The sequence below is a fragment of the Psittacula echo genome (assembly GCF_963264785.1).
Source record: "Psittacula echo genome assembly, chromosome: 5".
Classification (NCBI taxonomy): Eukaryota; Metazoa; Chordata; class Aves; order Psittaciformes; family Psittacidae; genus Psittacula; species Psittacula echo.
The window spans coordinates 28,974,241-28,989,656 of NC_137739.1; the positions used below are offsets into that span (position 1 = coordinate 28,974,241).

Here is a 15,416-nt window from a genome sequence, read left to right on the forward strand (position 1 = left end):
TACTTTACAGTAGTAGTAAAAAGGAGGTAATTTACCTCCTATTCTTTATGAGGCTCATCTGTCTTACAGATTTAATGTTGAAAAAATCTGGTGTGGGTTTTTTTCCTACAATAAATACTAAATCTACTGACAGCATTGCTCTGTTTTCCAAAAATAATACATTTGCAGACAGCAAAAATAAGTTGCCAAACCAAAGAAGACCCAAAGCTAAACTTAGTGGATTTGCCTACTACCACCAGAAATAAAATTGTTTCACATGTCATAAAATAACCCACCTAAGATAGCAAATTCTTACTTAAATTTCTGCCTTATCTCCACTCCCATAAACATCAAATAAAATAATTTAAAGTTAATTTAAGTAAGAGTCTGGGTAAAGACTGAAGAATTAGCTCAGGAGGTCCTAACTACAGAGAAAATCTGTTTTAGTAAAAAATATAATAAACTTTCAACAGCATTAAGTTATTCAGAATAATGCTGGATGTGATGCTGATTTCACTTACACCAGCATAATTCAAAAAGAATTCAGCTGAAGTCAATGAAATTATTCCCACAAAAGATCAAAGTAAGATCATTAATTAGCAAAATTGTGGAGACTGTGGCAACCAGCAATATTATTACTTCTTGGCTTTATAATAAATTGAAAATTATTCAACTTTCAGTCCTTTAAATTCTAATCATGCACGCAGGATCTGAGATAAACATCTCCCAAATTCCTCCATGATCATCTGCTCAGCTAGACGAACAGAGTAACCTCGTTCTTCTGCTTCTTGAGCTTGCACCAGGAGACAAGCACACACTGCTTTCACTTCTTCCCAAGATATAGATACAGCTGGTTGCCTGACAGAGAAGAAGAAACTGTATGAAATATAAAATATCTCCATTTAAAATACATAAAATAATTTAAAGGGCAGACTGCAAAACTCAGTTAAAAGCTGGAATGCACAGAGCTGAATAAGAGTAGTTGCAGTAGCTGATGTAAGATATATCTTTGTAGGAATTTCACTGTGTGATTCAAGCAAAGGCATAACTTGGCACCATCTACCCCATCAATACACTATCAAAAAGAGAAATTATTAAAGTATTTTAAAACTAGATCATCAGAAAGTATTTTTTAAAATGGAATTAACGTAAGAATTTCAAGGTGATGGTTAATGCAAAGCAAAGAAAATTATGTATGCAAACTGAAAACTTTAGGGCCTGGAGTAAAGCTCCCTAAAATCAATTACGAGTTGGTTTAATTAATTTTGTCATTAACAGGTGCTTCTATTTATTACACAAATGACTATAAACCAACCAAAAATAGAAATTAGGCTACAGCTATGTTAGAAAGCATTAACAACATCAGGCTTTCTTAGAATATTTTACAATTCAAATTGCCAACACATAAAATTGACAGGAGGTGGACGAAAAGAGATGGGAGAGAAGCAGTGATATAAGCATGCTTATTAACTGAACATCAGAGAAATATTAATTTTCTTAGAACTTCTTTGGTCAAGTTTTTGTTAGAAATGAATGCTTGAACACAGAAAAATTTAAGAACAGAGAAACTGAAGGAAAACTAAAGTAGCTAAGGAGGAAAAAAAGTTCAGAAAATTAAGTGTGTGGTAAATACATAAATAACTGCTGTTTTGTAAGCAGAACTAATACATATATCCTCAAACTCTAAATACTATCTACTTAAAGTTACTATCTACTTAAAACCTCTCCTTTAGATAATGTTTTTATTTATAGAAACAAGATGGTAAATGTTATGTGAAGTGATTTTTTGTATATAGGCCATCTGTCACTATTTCTTATATAATAATAAAAATTGCTACACAAAAAAATGATGAAGTCAGACCAATGAATTATGTATTGCTATTTCCAAATAATCACCTGTCTTTCTTCGATCTGGGTAACATTTTGAATGTTGATGTTAAAACTGGGCTGTTTTCTTCATTATTTCCAAAATCCATGTAGTTTAGCACATTTGACTGGTTGTTTTCATCCGGAGTTTCTTCATAATTTTTGCAACCAATACATTTGCAAATAGAGGAACACATAATTTTAGCCTGGCAAATAAAGAGCACTTACAATAAAAATTGCATAAATCTTAAACTAAACATAGATTCAAGCAACCATTGCAGCTATATCACCAGGGACTTATTCTAGATGCTCTGGTCTCGTACACACCCAGAGCAAGACCATCAGTATCAATACAGTAAGAAAGCAAGACAGGTTTTTTTCCATGGATTCTCTGCGGAGATTGATGTTATGTACATGGACATATCAGTCACCCAATCAATTTGTGCATAATTCTGCAAGATAACAAAATATAATAGATGCAAAGAAAATACCAGGATTAGCAGAAAACCATTGCTCATTTCTTTTGGAGCAAGGCATTGATTGAGAGCTCCCGATACTGAAAATTTTAGCTGATCAACTTCAGCAAGATACACTTCTTTAAAGACATGACAAGAAGAAGATGGTGCCTCTTATATTCAAAAAGTATTGTGATGAAAAATGCGAAGAAATAAATCATTTTAGCAACGGCTAGTTACAGAACACGAAGGTAAGGAAGTAACTGATGAGAGGGAAGTTCACCTGACGCACCTCAAAGCACTCACAGTAATTCTTGAGGCATTCTGAGCGCTTGCAATTGCATCCTTTGTTATGGTGAGGTTTAATTTCTTTTAGTTCCCTTTTCTCAATCTTTGGCAAGAAAGCGGCTGGGTTTCTATCAAGACATGCCTGAAACAAAAATTGCTAGATTATAAGAAATTCAAAGAAATGTCTTCAGACAACTGAATGACTGTGACACAATGTTTAACAAATATTTTTTATTTTCCACTCTCATTATTGGTGGTATGAAGCCCTTGGATAAAGGAGTCTTCCATGGCATGTGAGAGCAGGAACCAAAGACTGCAGAACACTAAGCCAGCCTGCTTCTACCACAGGAAGAAACTTACATTGTTTTTATGGAATAACTTAAATCTGCTAGACCTACTGTTCTCTTGAGACTGGTTTTCTTTCACTGCTGATGCCACTTTCATCAGAAATAAGGAGTTCTCAGTGAAGAAAGAACCCTTGCATACATAGTTACATACATCTCAGAATATATCTTCTTTTATTAATGACCCAATACAAAGACCATTCACTCACATCAGCATTGGACTGGAGCAGCAGGTCATGTACCAAGACCTCTCAATGCCATGGACTACTAAAGGACAGGTAAAGAGGTTATATCCCCTTTATGTGCAATATTTACGGATGGTACAGATATGCTTTCGTCAGTGACAAGAAGATCTATCATGCTTTACAAGATGACACCTACAGCCGTGAAAGGAGTGCTTAGACACCAACAGCCTCATCAGCTGAACTACAGAAGAGCATCTGATCTGAAAACTAGTTGTTGCATAGTTACAGCAAAAACTGCTGTGGCTTTGACTGGTTGGATGTAGCAAAGCCTAACTCTAGATCAATGTCTTGTACTATCCCAAAATTATGTGAATGATACAAAACTGTTCTGGAGAGTTGTATACAAGAAGCACAAAGCTGTTCATATATTCTTCGAGTATCAGCAGTAAAAGAATACTTCTCATTATCACTTTAACACGTACAAAACATAATACGCGCCTTAGATTAAGTAATTGCCCAGACTGTGTCGTTTGATATACACACAAAAATTAGCCCACATATTATTCTTTGTTCCACTCCATCAGTCTCCAAATGTAGAACCAATCTGTTTCTCACTAGTGCAGGGTTCAGTGCTGCTACCAGCAGAGCCAACTTAGCATAGGTCAACCAGAAAGACTAACACGGACAGCTGTAGAAGTTCTACCAATGAGAATAATACTTTGGATAGTAATAATTTGTTTTCTTACTGTGTGATTTTGGGATACAATAAATTTTCCTTCAAATGAAAAAAAAATTCTGAAATTAAATTTGGGCTTGAATAAAAAATACTATTCATCTAACACATCATTATGTTTAACACAAAGTATCAGAAGTTCTATGAAAAAAAGAAATCCCTAAATTTCTTTATGTAAGAATAATAGAGACAACATTTAGCTTTATTTAGAGTAAAAATAACATATTTCAAATACTGTAACTACTGGAAAAACAATACTGCAGTATTTTTTATACATGAAGCTGACACTAATGTGTACTGTACTCTTTTTTTTCACCTTAATGGCTTTAAATCTCTCAGTTTCATGAAGCTGATTGTTGTAACAGTTCTTGCAGTTGCAGTTGTTGCAAAAATCACCATTGGCAAAGCAATCACAATATCTATGATTAACACGTAAAATAACATAAGAAATTAAAATCTCAACTGGTTTAAGTGTAAATATTTATATTCTACTTCTAGGCAAAATGTTCAGTTTCTACTAAAGAAAAATGTTCCTTCCTCTGAACTTTAATCACATCCAAACCTAGACAAAGACCTGCTCTCTCTTTCTTAATTTTACACTTTGTAAAATACACCTAGTTTGTCAATGAATCAACCTTTAATTATCACATGTACACCTTTGTGCATATTATTCATGTACCAAAGCAGCAGCAAGAAAGAGAAAATCCATTTTAGTATATAGCATATGCAGCCTACATAGGATTTTCCAGATATGCTCTGAACAATTCTTCTAGCTTCTCTTTTAATTTTCATAATTTTGATTATAAGCAGTCATCTACACCTCTGCACCAAATTCTGAGCTTGTGTGACACTAGTTTACATCAAATGGGGATCTTTCTAACTCAGTTTCAAATGACCAATTTTTGACATGACATTACTGTTCATTTTAAAGCACACATTTCTACATTTGTCCTTTCATCATGCACTGTTATAAGCATTTATTAAATGCTGATAAATTATTACTTACAATTTAAGACACTGAGATTTTATGCAGTTACATGGTTTCTTAGACTTTGTAACCCCTGAACCAAAAGGTAAGCTAAAGAGGTTGGAAAAGGAAAAAAAATTAGAAAAAATCCCTAAATACAACTATAATGAAAACTAGTTATTCTATAGATTTGAAACAATAAACACTGATTTTATTTTTTACACCAACTTAACAAGCGTGGCCTCAGAGAGTACATGAGAAAAAGAGAATAAGCAGCCCATAATTTCCTGCTATCCACCACAGCTGCCTGTTGTGCAACTGCGAAGCTCTCTCACCTTTCACACTGGACTTGTATCTTATTTAAAAATTATCCACATTATTATCCACATATTAAAAGAATTCCATTAGTGTTAGAAATACAGGCTAAACACGTGCTGATTAGATTTGAAAACATAACCTGAAACCCTCTTACATAGTCTGGATCACCAGCATCTGGCATCATGACTAACAAGATACATACAGAAAGCACTCTTATAGAACTGCATTTTTGTTACAAGAGAGAAGCAGCTATGCAACATGAAAATGTGATTGCCAGCTTAAAATACAAGTCATTATGGATGTAGGATGTTTCATGAGTCTTACCCCTCTGAAGTCATTTTCACTAGCCCATGCAGATCTGATTCTAGATCGAATGTGGCAGTGCTAGCTACTGGTTGCAAAGGTACATTTTCAAACTGTTCAAGATAAAATGCATGTATCCTGTTTATATTATGTAAAAAAAAATACTTTTGAAAGTTAACAGAAGTAACACAAAGAAAATGCTGCAGGGATAATGTGAATGCCAAGGTTCAGGTTCCTAACAAAAAAAGTAGAAGTAAAAAGCCATGAAAACAGCATGCATCTCTTCCTGGAAACCATTCAGTATGTCAGGAATCCCAGTTCTCCCAATGCAAAAAACCAAGAACAGCTTTCAGTGCTGCAGTATTGGCACATTAGTTTCAATTTACTGATAATTCTAGGTTCAGTTGCTTTTAATTCCAGTAGTCAATTGAAACTGGCTAGTGACTCGATGATTTACATTAGGTTAATCTGCGATATGACATCTAATTGGTAGAAGACTAAGCAAAATTTAAAAAAATAATCAGCTCACAGACCAAGAAAACACACTACAGATCTGTTATCTCTTCAGACATATGATTAATAAGGGCCTGGTTATGTAGAAAGACAAGGGAAGAACAATTAGGATTATGCTGGTACTACCAGTAATAGAGGAACAGTGAATAACTGTAAATAGGTGACTAATCTAGCTTACCATAAAGAAGGGGAAAATTAATATATCTAAAGCAAAAGAAGATACCTAGGAAACAACTAATTTGGGATAAAGCTAGAGAATTACAAGCTTGACTACATCACTGCTCCAAAATGTTTAGGCACCTATTTGCAGATATACCACCTCTAGGGATTAAAGACTCCCTAGGTCATTATTCAGCCTGACCCTTGAGCGTTTTCTTCCTTTGTTTTTTTTATAATAGTGGCTGCTATCCACAAACCATTTGCTGTGTTTGTACCAACAGCACATCTTCATACAAATAAAACGTTAACAAAAAATGGCAGTGATTCTTGCTACCAGCTCTGCTGGAAGTAACACATGAGAAGCCAAACATCTGCAGAGACCTTTAGTCTTCTGTTCAATTTACATCAACAAAAATTATAAAGACTTAATGACTGTTAAATCCTAATCAGGAGAAAAGAGTGTGAAAAAAAACTACTGGAAGGAAATAGTCCCCTTCTTCTGGTAAAAGTCAATGTGCTTTCCTTCACCCCCAAAGAATCTTAAAAAGTTTATTAGAAATAATATATTCTGTATCATACCAAAATCAAGGTTTCAAAACTGAAATAAAGTTATTTTTCTTATGGAAAACTGTATTTTTAATTCTGATATTCTAGAAAATGTTGAAATCAGAAAACTTTCTATGCAGAAAGTGTACTGAGTGCAGAACCAAACTACCTAAACTGTCTTTAGGAAATGCATACAGTTATTACTTCCCAACATAGACCTAACAACCCCTTTTAAGAAAAGGAAAAAGAGTGTATAGTGAAATTGACAAGTTTAAAGGACAGAGCTTCCTTACCTTTTGCTCATTTAGAACCAGTTCATCCGGAAGAGGAGAAATCTGCCCCAGTATAGCTGTTACAGGATAGTCCACATCTGAAAAGAAGACCCTTACCTGAAGAACTACCCATGGTGTATATAATTTCATTTACGCATACAAATTTTTTGAATTAAGCATGCATGTAAGTAAATTGGTATCTTCAACTTATTTTGTTAATTAAAAAAATCACCTGAGGCTGTCTGCCTTCTGTTAGCACAGTTCTGAATCCAAACTTACTCTACAATAAACAATAAACAGTGTCAATGAAGGACCTAGAAGTTTTCTCTCCAGAAATGTTTTTTTCATTGCAAAAAAAAAACAACCGAAGAATAAAAACCTGACCACACAAAAATACCCATGATAAACCAACCACCAATAATTTTTCGGCTAGGAATTTGACAATAGGCTGTTTTTATTCTATGACATCAAGTAAATTTAAATTCAAATGCCATAGACTTACAATATTTTGATAAGAAGAACATCAGAAACAATTAAATATGTTTATCCTCAGTTCTTATTTTACTTATTTCCAGAGTTCTGAGAGAGCATCTGGAACAGAAGTCTTTAGCTTATGGAAAAAGAAATTACTAAAAACCTATGGAGAAACTATTGCTGTCCTAGAGTAAGTCCTAGTGAAGACCTGCATGTAAGTATATGAATATCCTAGCTTTTGCAGAAAAAAACAGTTAGTAATAGTAAGATTACAAGATTAATCTTATACCTATACTTACTTCCTTCCCAACTAAAGAAAGAAAATGCAAAAGTTTTATTTCTGGACCAAATTCTTTTACTTGATGTGAAGATGAGTAAAACAGAAGGAAGTTCAAGTAAATAAAAACAAAAAAAAACATATGCCAGTGCATTCCTCCTCAGCTTTTTCTTCCCAACCATTACAGCAAATGAAAGAGAGTTTGGATTTTATAAAGGAACATAAACTTTAACTTGCATGTGCCTGGTTTACTCTTCTGATGGCTTCTGGCAAACATAAGCAAATAGGCTCCATACCTAGAACATCTGCTGAGAAATGCTCACACTCAGCACCTATTGATATTGAGAGCAGCAATATCTGTGCTTGTACGGTGCTGACTATTAAAAAATTTTGTTTTCTCATTGCCATCAAAGTGCACCACTGTCATAAAGTTATAATAATACATAATGAAATAAACAATGTTATTAATGTGTTTGAGAAAGCTGTATTTAGGTAAAAAGATACTTATTTAAATTAAAACTAAACTACACTCAAATACTTTGTTGCTGCTAAGATTAAAATGTTCAACTACATTTAAATACCCTTAAGTACTTTTCATTAAACTACTTTCTTTAAAAATTGATGGTATTTCAAGTTCACATAATTATGTAAATATTAGTGAGACATTCTGAATCCCAAGACTAAAATAGACCCACAACTCTCAACGCTGCTCCTCGTTTATAAAGAAACAGTGACACATGGTGGCAAACTAGGGTAAATGCAAATGTATGCCCGTATTTATGCTAAATGTGCTTTATATAGGAAGTAATCTGTATATTAATAACTTTCCATAAATTCAGCATATCCTGTACATAATTTTTATTACACTGAAGTGCCTAGCAATTTTTCAGTTGCAAAGTAAAGTAAAATAACAACTGTTGATAGCTACATTATCTTTGACTCACGTCCTGCTGTTGCTGTTTAAGAATATAAACACATTCAGTTGCACATTAACATAGTATCTGACAGGCGAGAGATAATTTTAATTTTTATTATACCTGATTGAAGATAATTATGTTGGTTGTGATACTCCGAAATTAGATGGACTGGTTTTAGTTCTTGTGTGCCACAACTGTTTATACAGAGTGTTTGAGTACCTCCTTCCAGCTGGCAGATAACCTGGAACGAATAACTATGATTAGCTTTCATCTAAAAACTGTAATTCTAAGCTAGAAAGGTTTTCATAAGAGTACCAGCTGTCTTACAAAGCTGCATAATCACAGACTGGAATCTCTCAAACAAATAGATCATTATGACATTAGATGTTTGCTTTATGCCCCTTAATTTCAATTTATTTTTTGAAGCAGCTACTGAGATCTAATTTTGTAGCTCCTCAGCCTAGGTGATACAGATTCTTGATTCTCTAAATTGCTCCATGGGGCTTTATAGAGCTGATGCTAGCTATTTACTAAAGCTGGCTGCAGATTCAGTTCCATAACCAGAACATGCCATTGAAATTGTTCATGTTTCACTTAATTTATTTAGCTGTAATTTTAAATAAAAACTTTTCCTTTGGATGAAGTAAACTTCACATTGGGGTTCTTTGTTTCCAGCTGCCAAATAGAAAATAGTATCTATATAAAGTAGCACTATAACAAGGTAAAATATAGACTCTGAATCCAAGAAAGGGACTGCCTTATTATTTTTGATACCGCATTTACTAGGTGTCACTTCCTGAAGCTAATTTTCTCTAGCATACAGTTTTACTATCAATTACAGGATATAATTACCACAGGGTTGCAATAATTTCTGTGTGAACATCTGGATTCCTCTGTTACACTATGCAATTGTAATAACTTGCAGCCAGAGTCATCAACATTTGAACTCTGAAAAATTGCTCTGTCTTGTTGATTCTCAGTAACATTACTAACTGCCTCTCTTATGCTGAAATACAAAGTTTCAACACTTAACAGGCATGCTTTAAAATCTACTTTAAATTCCAAGCAAATATAATAAATTTTAAAATTTATCTGCAGAAATAATAAGTTTCAAAGTGAGGACTGTATTCAAATATAATACTGAGAATAGTTAACTTACATGTCAATAGCAGAATGACTTTTGGCTATATTTCAAGTAAAGATATTCCTGAAAGGTAACAATGAACAGTAGCATACTTCACAGTAGCAATGGCATTCAGTTTCTCCAGCATCATGAAGCATCAATAAATTTCTAAACTGCCTTGGAGAAGTTAGGCAATAGTCACAGCAAATTATGCAAAACAAAAATTAATCTTGAATTATATAACTTGACTGGGGATCATTGGGTATTAGTCTAAGTAAGAAGTAGTCATCTGAGACCGGACTGCAAATTCAGTTATACCTATATTCTAAAATTAACTTCTGTTACAGTGATCAACTACTGTATGTCATGGCATTTCATAAATCTCCCTTTCATGAAATACCTGAACTTCTCAAGTTTGTCTTGCATATATCAATGAAATTACATTTGAAAAATTCAAGTATTTTAAGAGACTAAGTTGCAAAGAACATTCTGCCCCTCTACTCTGCTGTGGTGAGACCCCACCTGGAGTACTGTGTCCAATTCTGGAGTCCTGAGTACAAGAAAGATATGGAGCCTCTAAGTACTTAAAAGGAGCCCGTAAGAAAGATGTGGAGAGACTTTTTAGCAGGGCCTGTTGCGACAGGACAAGGGGTGATGGTTTTAAACTAAAAGAGGGAAGATTGAGGCTGGACATGAGGAAGAATTTTTTTATAATGAGAATGGTAAAATACTGGCGTAGATTGCCCAGAGAGGCAGTAGATACGCCATCCCTGGAGACATTTAAGGCCAGGCTGGATGCAATTGTGGGCAATCTGATCTAGCTGAAGATGTCCCTGCTCATTGCAGGGGGTTGGACTAGATGACCCTTGAAGGTTCCTTCCAATCCAAACTGGTCCAACCCATTCTCTGATTCTACCTCTCCATAGGCCAGGAATGTTAATGTAAAAGCCAGATTTTCACCCTTAGCTCTGTTCCTTCATATGCACTGCACGTGGGATAAAGGCTCAAATACCAGTCAGCCATCCAGTGGTATTTGGCGGAGTGCCACTGTGTTTAGGTGGCCTTAGGAGAAGTCCCATACACACACACCCCCAGCAACTGGCCTGAACTGGAACAAGAATGTGCAGATGGCTAACAGGAGGAGCCAGCAGGAATAGAAAAAGAGGAAAATTCCAGGTGCTATTCTTCCTTCCTCCACAATGTAGCAGTGTAAGAAATCTATAGAGCAACATTTTTCTTTCCCTCTCTTTTCTGAACAGATCAGATAAGACAGTGTTTGAAAGAACCTTTTACCCTCTGGCACATAGAATAAATCACATTTTAGATATTCAACACTTGGACAGATCCTTCCAATAATAATAAAATCTTGCATGCATACTTACCATTTCATCATAGACAGAAGCACTAGTCTGAGGTAAGCCATAGATATCACTCGCAGATTCTAGTACATAAAATAAAGCATGTTTTATTTATAAAAAGACCAGTGTTTTATACCAAGAGCTCCTTTACAGGATCAATGAAAGAGATTCTGGTGTCACTACATTACATTCTTGTAAAATAAGTATTTAATATTCTTTTGTAACAGGCTTGCTGGGAAAAACAGACTTCCTTTTGGGTCTTTTTGATGTCTTTAAGAGGTTTATTGTGATCATTTTGTAGAATTTATTTAGCTTCAAGATAAACTACCTTGTAAAATCAAGCCTAGCAGTCAGTTTAACCCTGAGCAGGACAGTGAACAGGTTAAGGGCAGAATATACCAAACACCTGCTCACAAGCGTAATGTCAGCAGCAGCATCAGTACAAACCACCCAACTTTTATAACCGCTGGTCAAACTTCAAAGTGAAATAAAAACATTGTTCAACTTAATAAAAAATAAAAAATGTCCTGCAAGAAGGAATATATTCTTCACAGTCGCCTGAAGGAATTGAGGAGAAAGAGAAAATTAAAAGGAAGACTGAACTAAGTGGTTGAAGCAACATTAACACACATGATCAAACAGTGGTCCATTCTCCTTTCAAACATCTTAGTTATATGTACATTACCAGAAAAGCTCACACTACGATTTGCCAAATCCCACAATTAATATATTTAGCTGTTTAAATCCTTCCCTAAGCTTATAAGAGGATTAAAAAAAAGAAGCCCTTCCCAGTCACTTTGGAAACTTACCATTTAAGCAATTCGTCAAGTTTTGTAACTGCATAGTACTGTTTTGGATTCCTTTAAATTGGTCAGAACAAATACCTTTATTCTCACCTGCAACTGGAGGTATGAATGATCTGAACACCTGAAGAAAAGAATGTTTTATTTCTAACTATTTTATGTATTAAATGATTCATTTTTGAAAAGCAAAATTAATAATCAAAAATCTGCCTTAAAGTTACCTTGGAAATTGGGAGTTATTTAGATTTTCATTACATAATTAAGCACATAAATGCTGCAGCCCACTGAGCATTACCAGATACCTTTTTATACTTAGAATATTATTTCTGCTTTTTCTGCTCAAAATACAGTTATGGTTTAGATCTAATGCATTTATAACTATAATAGCATCATACTTAATACCTACAAGCGTATTTTCAAAATCAAACCAAATTAACAGAAAATGGAACAAAACCAGAAATCAACAATTTTCTAGTTTCAAATTAGAATTGAGATTGTTCAGACTAGAAAATCTGTTCTCTATCTGTGTGTGCTGTGCTTCCTCTTCATATTGACAGCAGTTTAGGAGGGCAAGCAAGCAGCATTGAAACAACCGATCAGCTGGCTTTCTTTCAATAAAATTATTTATAATCTCATAGAATTTGTCCTAATCCTTCAAGAAACAGAGCAGATTAAGGAAACCTGCAGATTTAGTATGATGAACTGTAAGGATACTAGAAAGAGAGCTGGTCAGAAAGATTCTTTTTCTAAATTTTTCAGCTCCTTGTACAGAGACTGACGAATTTTCCCTATCTTCAACTTAACTTTGAAGAAAGCAACTGTTATTTCTTAATCACATCTTTATTTTCTAAAGGATTCCACCAGTCTTTTATATCTTAATAACATTTCAAAAGATTGAAGGTCTCGATTATTAAACAACTACTAAGAATACTGAGTGCTGTGTGTGTCCTGGGCATTATTGTGTGTAAAAAAACCTTCCAAGCCAGAGATACTTCCAAACAATATAGTAACCTGAAATCAAAAAGAAAACCAGAACACATAAGGTAACTATCACAGCAAACCTCAAACACCTCAGGATGAAAAAACCACTAGGAACACACTGGGCTGGGTAGCAATGATTTCTGTGATAGAACTTTTCCTGCACAGGCAGCCCTGCTGCGTGTAGTAGGATACTGCAAGGGAAAATCAGACCTGATTTTCAACAAAGGGATTTTTGTGAGGTTTTTAGTGCTTTTCATTTTGGAATCTGAGAACAGCACTGTTTGTCAAAATATTTATGTGGAAAAAAAGTCAATGGGTATGCTTAATTATCACAAGATAGCTTCACAAAGGAAGTTATCTTGAGATCTCAGTGCTTCTTTAGAAGCAGCCTGCAATAAGCAGGTGGACTTGGTCCTGTGAGCATCACAAGAAGCTTTATGCTCTACCTTTCTAGATAGTAATTGATCAAACATAGAAAAGGTAACTTCAAACTATACAGAAAAACTACCAAACATTGAAAGCAATAGGAAACACCTTTCTTATGAAACTACTTTCCCCATGAAGACTTAACATTACCAGGTACAGTTTACTGCTGCAAATAAGTTACTTTTTAACTCATTTGGTCTATAAATTTTAACATGACCTGTGGAACTAAAGAACAAAAGTTAATATTCTATTTGTACTTTGTACAACAGTCTAATAGTTGCTACTACAGACAGTAGTATACAAAACCAAAGTGGGCGTATGTGTGACATGAGAAGGTTCTTTTAATGAGCAAAATAACTACCCAGCCACTTAAAAATATGGTTCATAACATTGACAAAAAAGAACTGCAGTCAGAACCATATGTTCAACTGCATGCTACTTCTGGCAATATAAACTAGAATTTTATTTCTGTGTTTACTACTAAGTTTGTTCTAGTAAAAAATTTTAACTTAACTTTAAACATTATTTGGTTCTCGCATAAGTTTTAATGTGGCGATTCCCCACATGTAATCACAAAGAAGCATGAATGTATGAAAATTCCTATTTCACTTAATCTTACTGGTATCTCTCTGACATTCTGATTGGCTGTTCCTTCAAGAGAGAAAATGCTTGAAGTTGGAACACTGGGATTTTTATTCTGCATCACTACAGAAGAAAGGGGGACACCATTTGAAGGCAGGTAAGGTGAATGCATATGTTCAGATTCTTCTGGAGGATTTAGTTCTTTGTATTTTTCAAGATCCTCATCACAGCTGTTGTTCCCATGTGGCTGTTCTTCAGCTTTTATTACTGTGTCTTGATTTTCACTGATAAGCGGATACTTGAAGTGATCTAACAATGTCTCTTCCACATTTATAGTGCGTAAATGATTGTCTTGACTAGAGCGCAATCCTTCTTCAATGGGATTATTAATTACTACAGTTTCCAGATTTAAGTTTTCAGAACTAACAGCACTATTTTGACTAAATATTACAGTCACAAGCCCACTGTCTATTATATCAAAGGATCTCTCCATACTCATGGACAGACTGTCAATGGCTTCTTTTTTCTTTCTCCCATTGAAGATAATTAAATTTTATATTTTTATATTCTTCTGAATAGTTTTTCTATCTAGAAGTGAATGAAATAGTCTTAATCAAACAACACGGAAATATAATAATGATTAATCCAATTAACACAAAACTGTGGAATTTATAATCTAGAAGAGGTTGTTGGGGTTCGGAATCTGTCCGAAAATGCAGGCCACCATGCCAACACAAACAAACTGCTTTTACCAGAGCACATTCTTTGTGCATTTTGAATGCGTTAACAGCATTCAGACTTAAATCAGAATTTTACTACTTGGCTTTAGTAGTGAAAAAAAAAAATAAAATAAAAAAAGTGATGTAGTACACTCAGACAGCTTGGCTGGGAGAGCTGGGGTTGTTCAGCCCGGAGAAGAGAAGGCTCCAGGGATACTTCAGAGCAGCTTCCAGTGCCTAAAGGGACCAACAAGAAATCTGGAGAGGGCCTTTTGTCAAGGACTTGTATTGACATGATGGAGGGGAATGGCTTTAAACTGATAGAAGGGAGATTTGGATGAGATATTAGGAAGAAGTTCTTCCCTGTGAGGGTGCTGAGGCCCTGGCACAGGTTGCCCAGAGAAGCTGAGGCTGCCCCATCCCTGGCAGTGTTCAAGGCCAGGTTGGATGCGGCTTGGAGCAACCTGGTCTAGTGGAAGATGTCCCTTCCCATGGCAGGGGGCTGGAACTGGATGAGCTTTAAGGTCCCTTCCAACCAAAACCATTCTATGAATCTATGATAATTACACAGTTTTAAGTTTGTATCAGTAAGTAGCACATTAAGACCAAACCTTATCTGTCATGTCACCATTCCAACAAGCAACATGATCCAAAGCACCTCTCCCCCACGCACCACGAGGCCCCGTTTTTAAAACACGGGCCAACATACCCCTGTGCTGCCACCACCACTGTTCCAAGGTTCAGACCTAGCCAGTATGGGGAGGGCGAAGCCCCCCATGCCTCCGGCCCAGCCCGGGATCTATCAGCGCTGAGGGCTCTCTGACCCAT

General features: G+C 35.2%; 1 protein-coding gene across 1 annotated transcript; it reads right to left on the reverse strand.

The window, feature by feature from the left end:
- Nucleotides 1-674: 674 nt before the first annotated feature.
- TESMIN (testis expressed metallothionein like protein) lies at nucleotides 675-15,416 on the reverse strand (the record flags this gene model as incomplete). Its single annotated transcript, XM_080618190.1, has 12 exons — nucleotides 675-837; nucleotides 1,876-2,051; nucleotides 2,593-2,730; nucleotides 4,167-4,269; nucleotides 4,857-4,928; nucleotides 5,460-5,551; nucleotides 6,950-7,026; nucleotides 8,717-8,837; nucleotides 11,102-11,160; nucleotides 11,887-12,004; nucleotides 13,907-14,399; nucleotides 15,298-15,416. The coding sequence occupies 12 exons, from the start codon at nucleotides 15,414-15,416 to the stop codon at nucleotides 675-677; spliced, it is 1,731 nt and encodes a 576-aa protein (XP_080474316.1).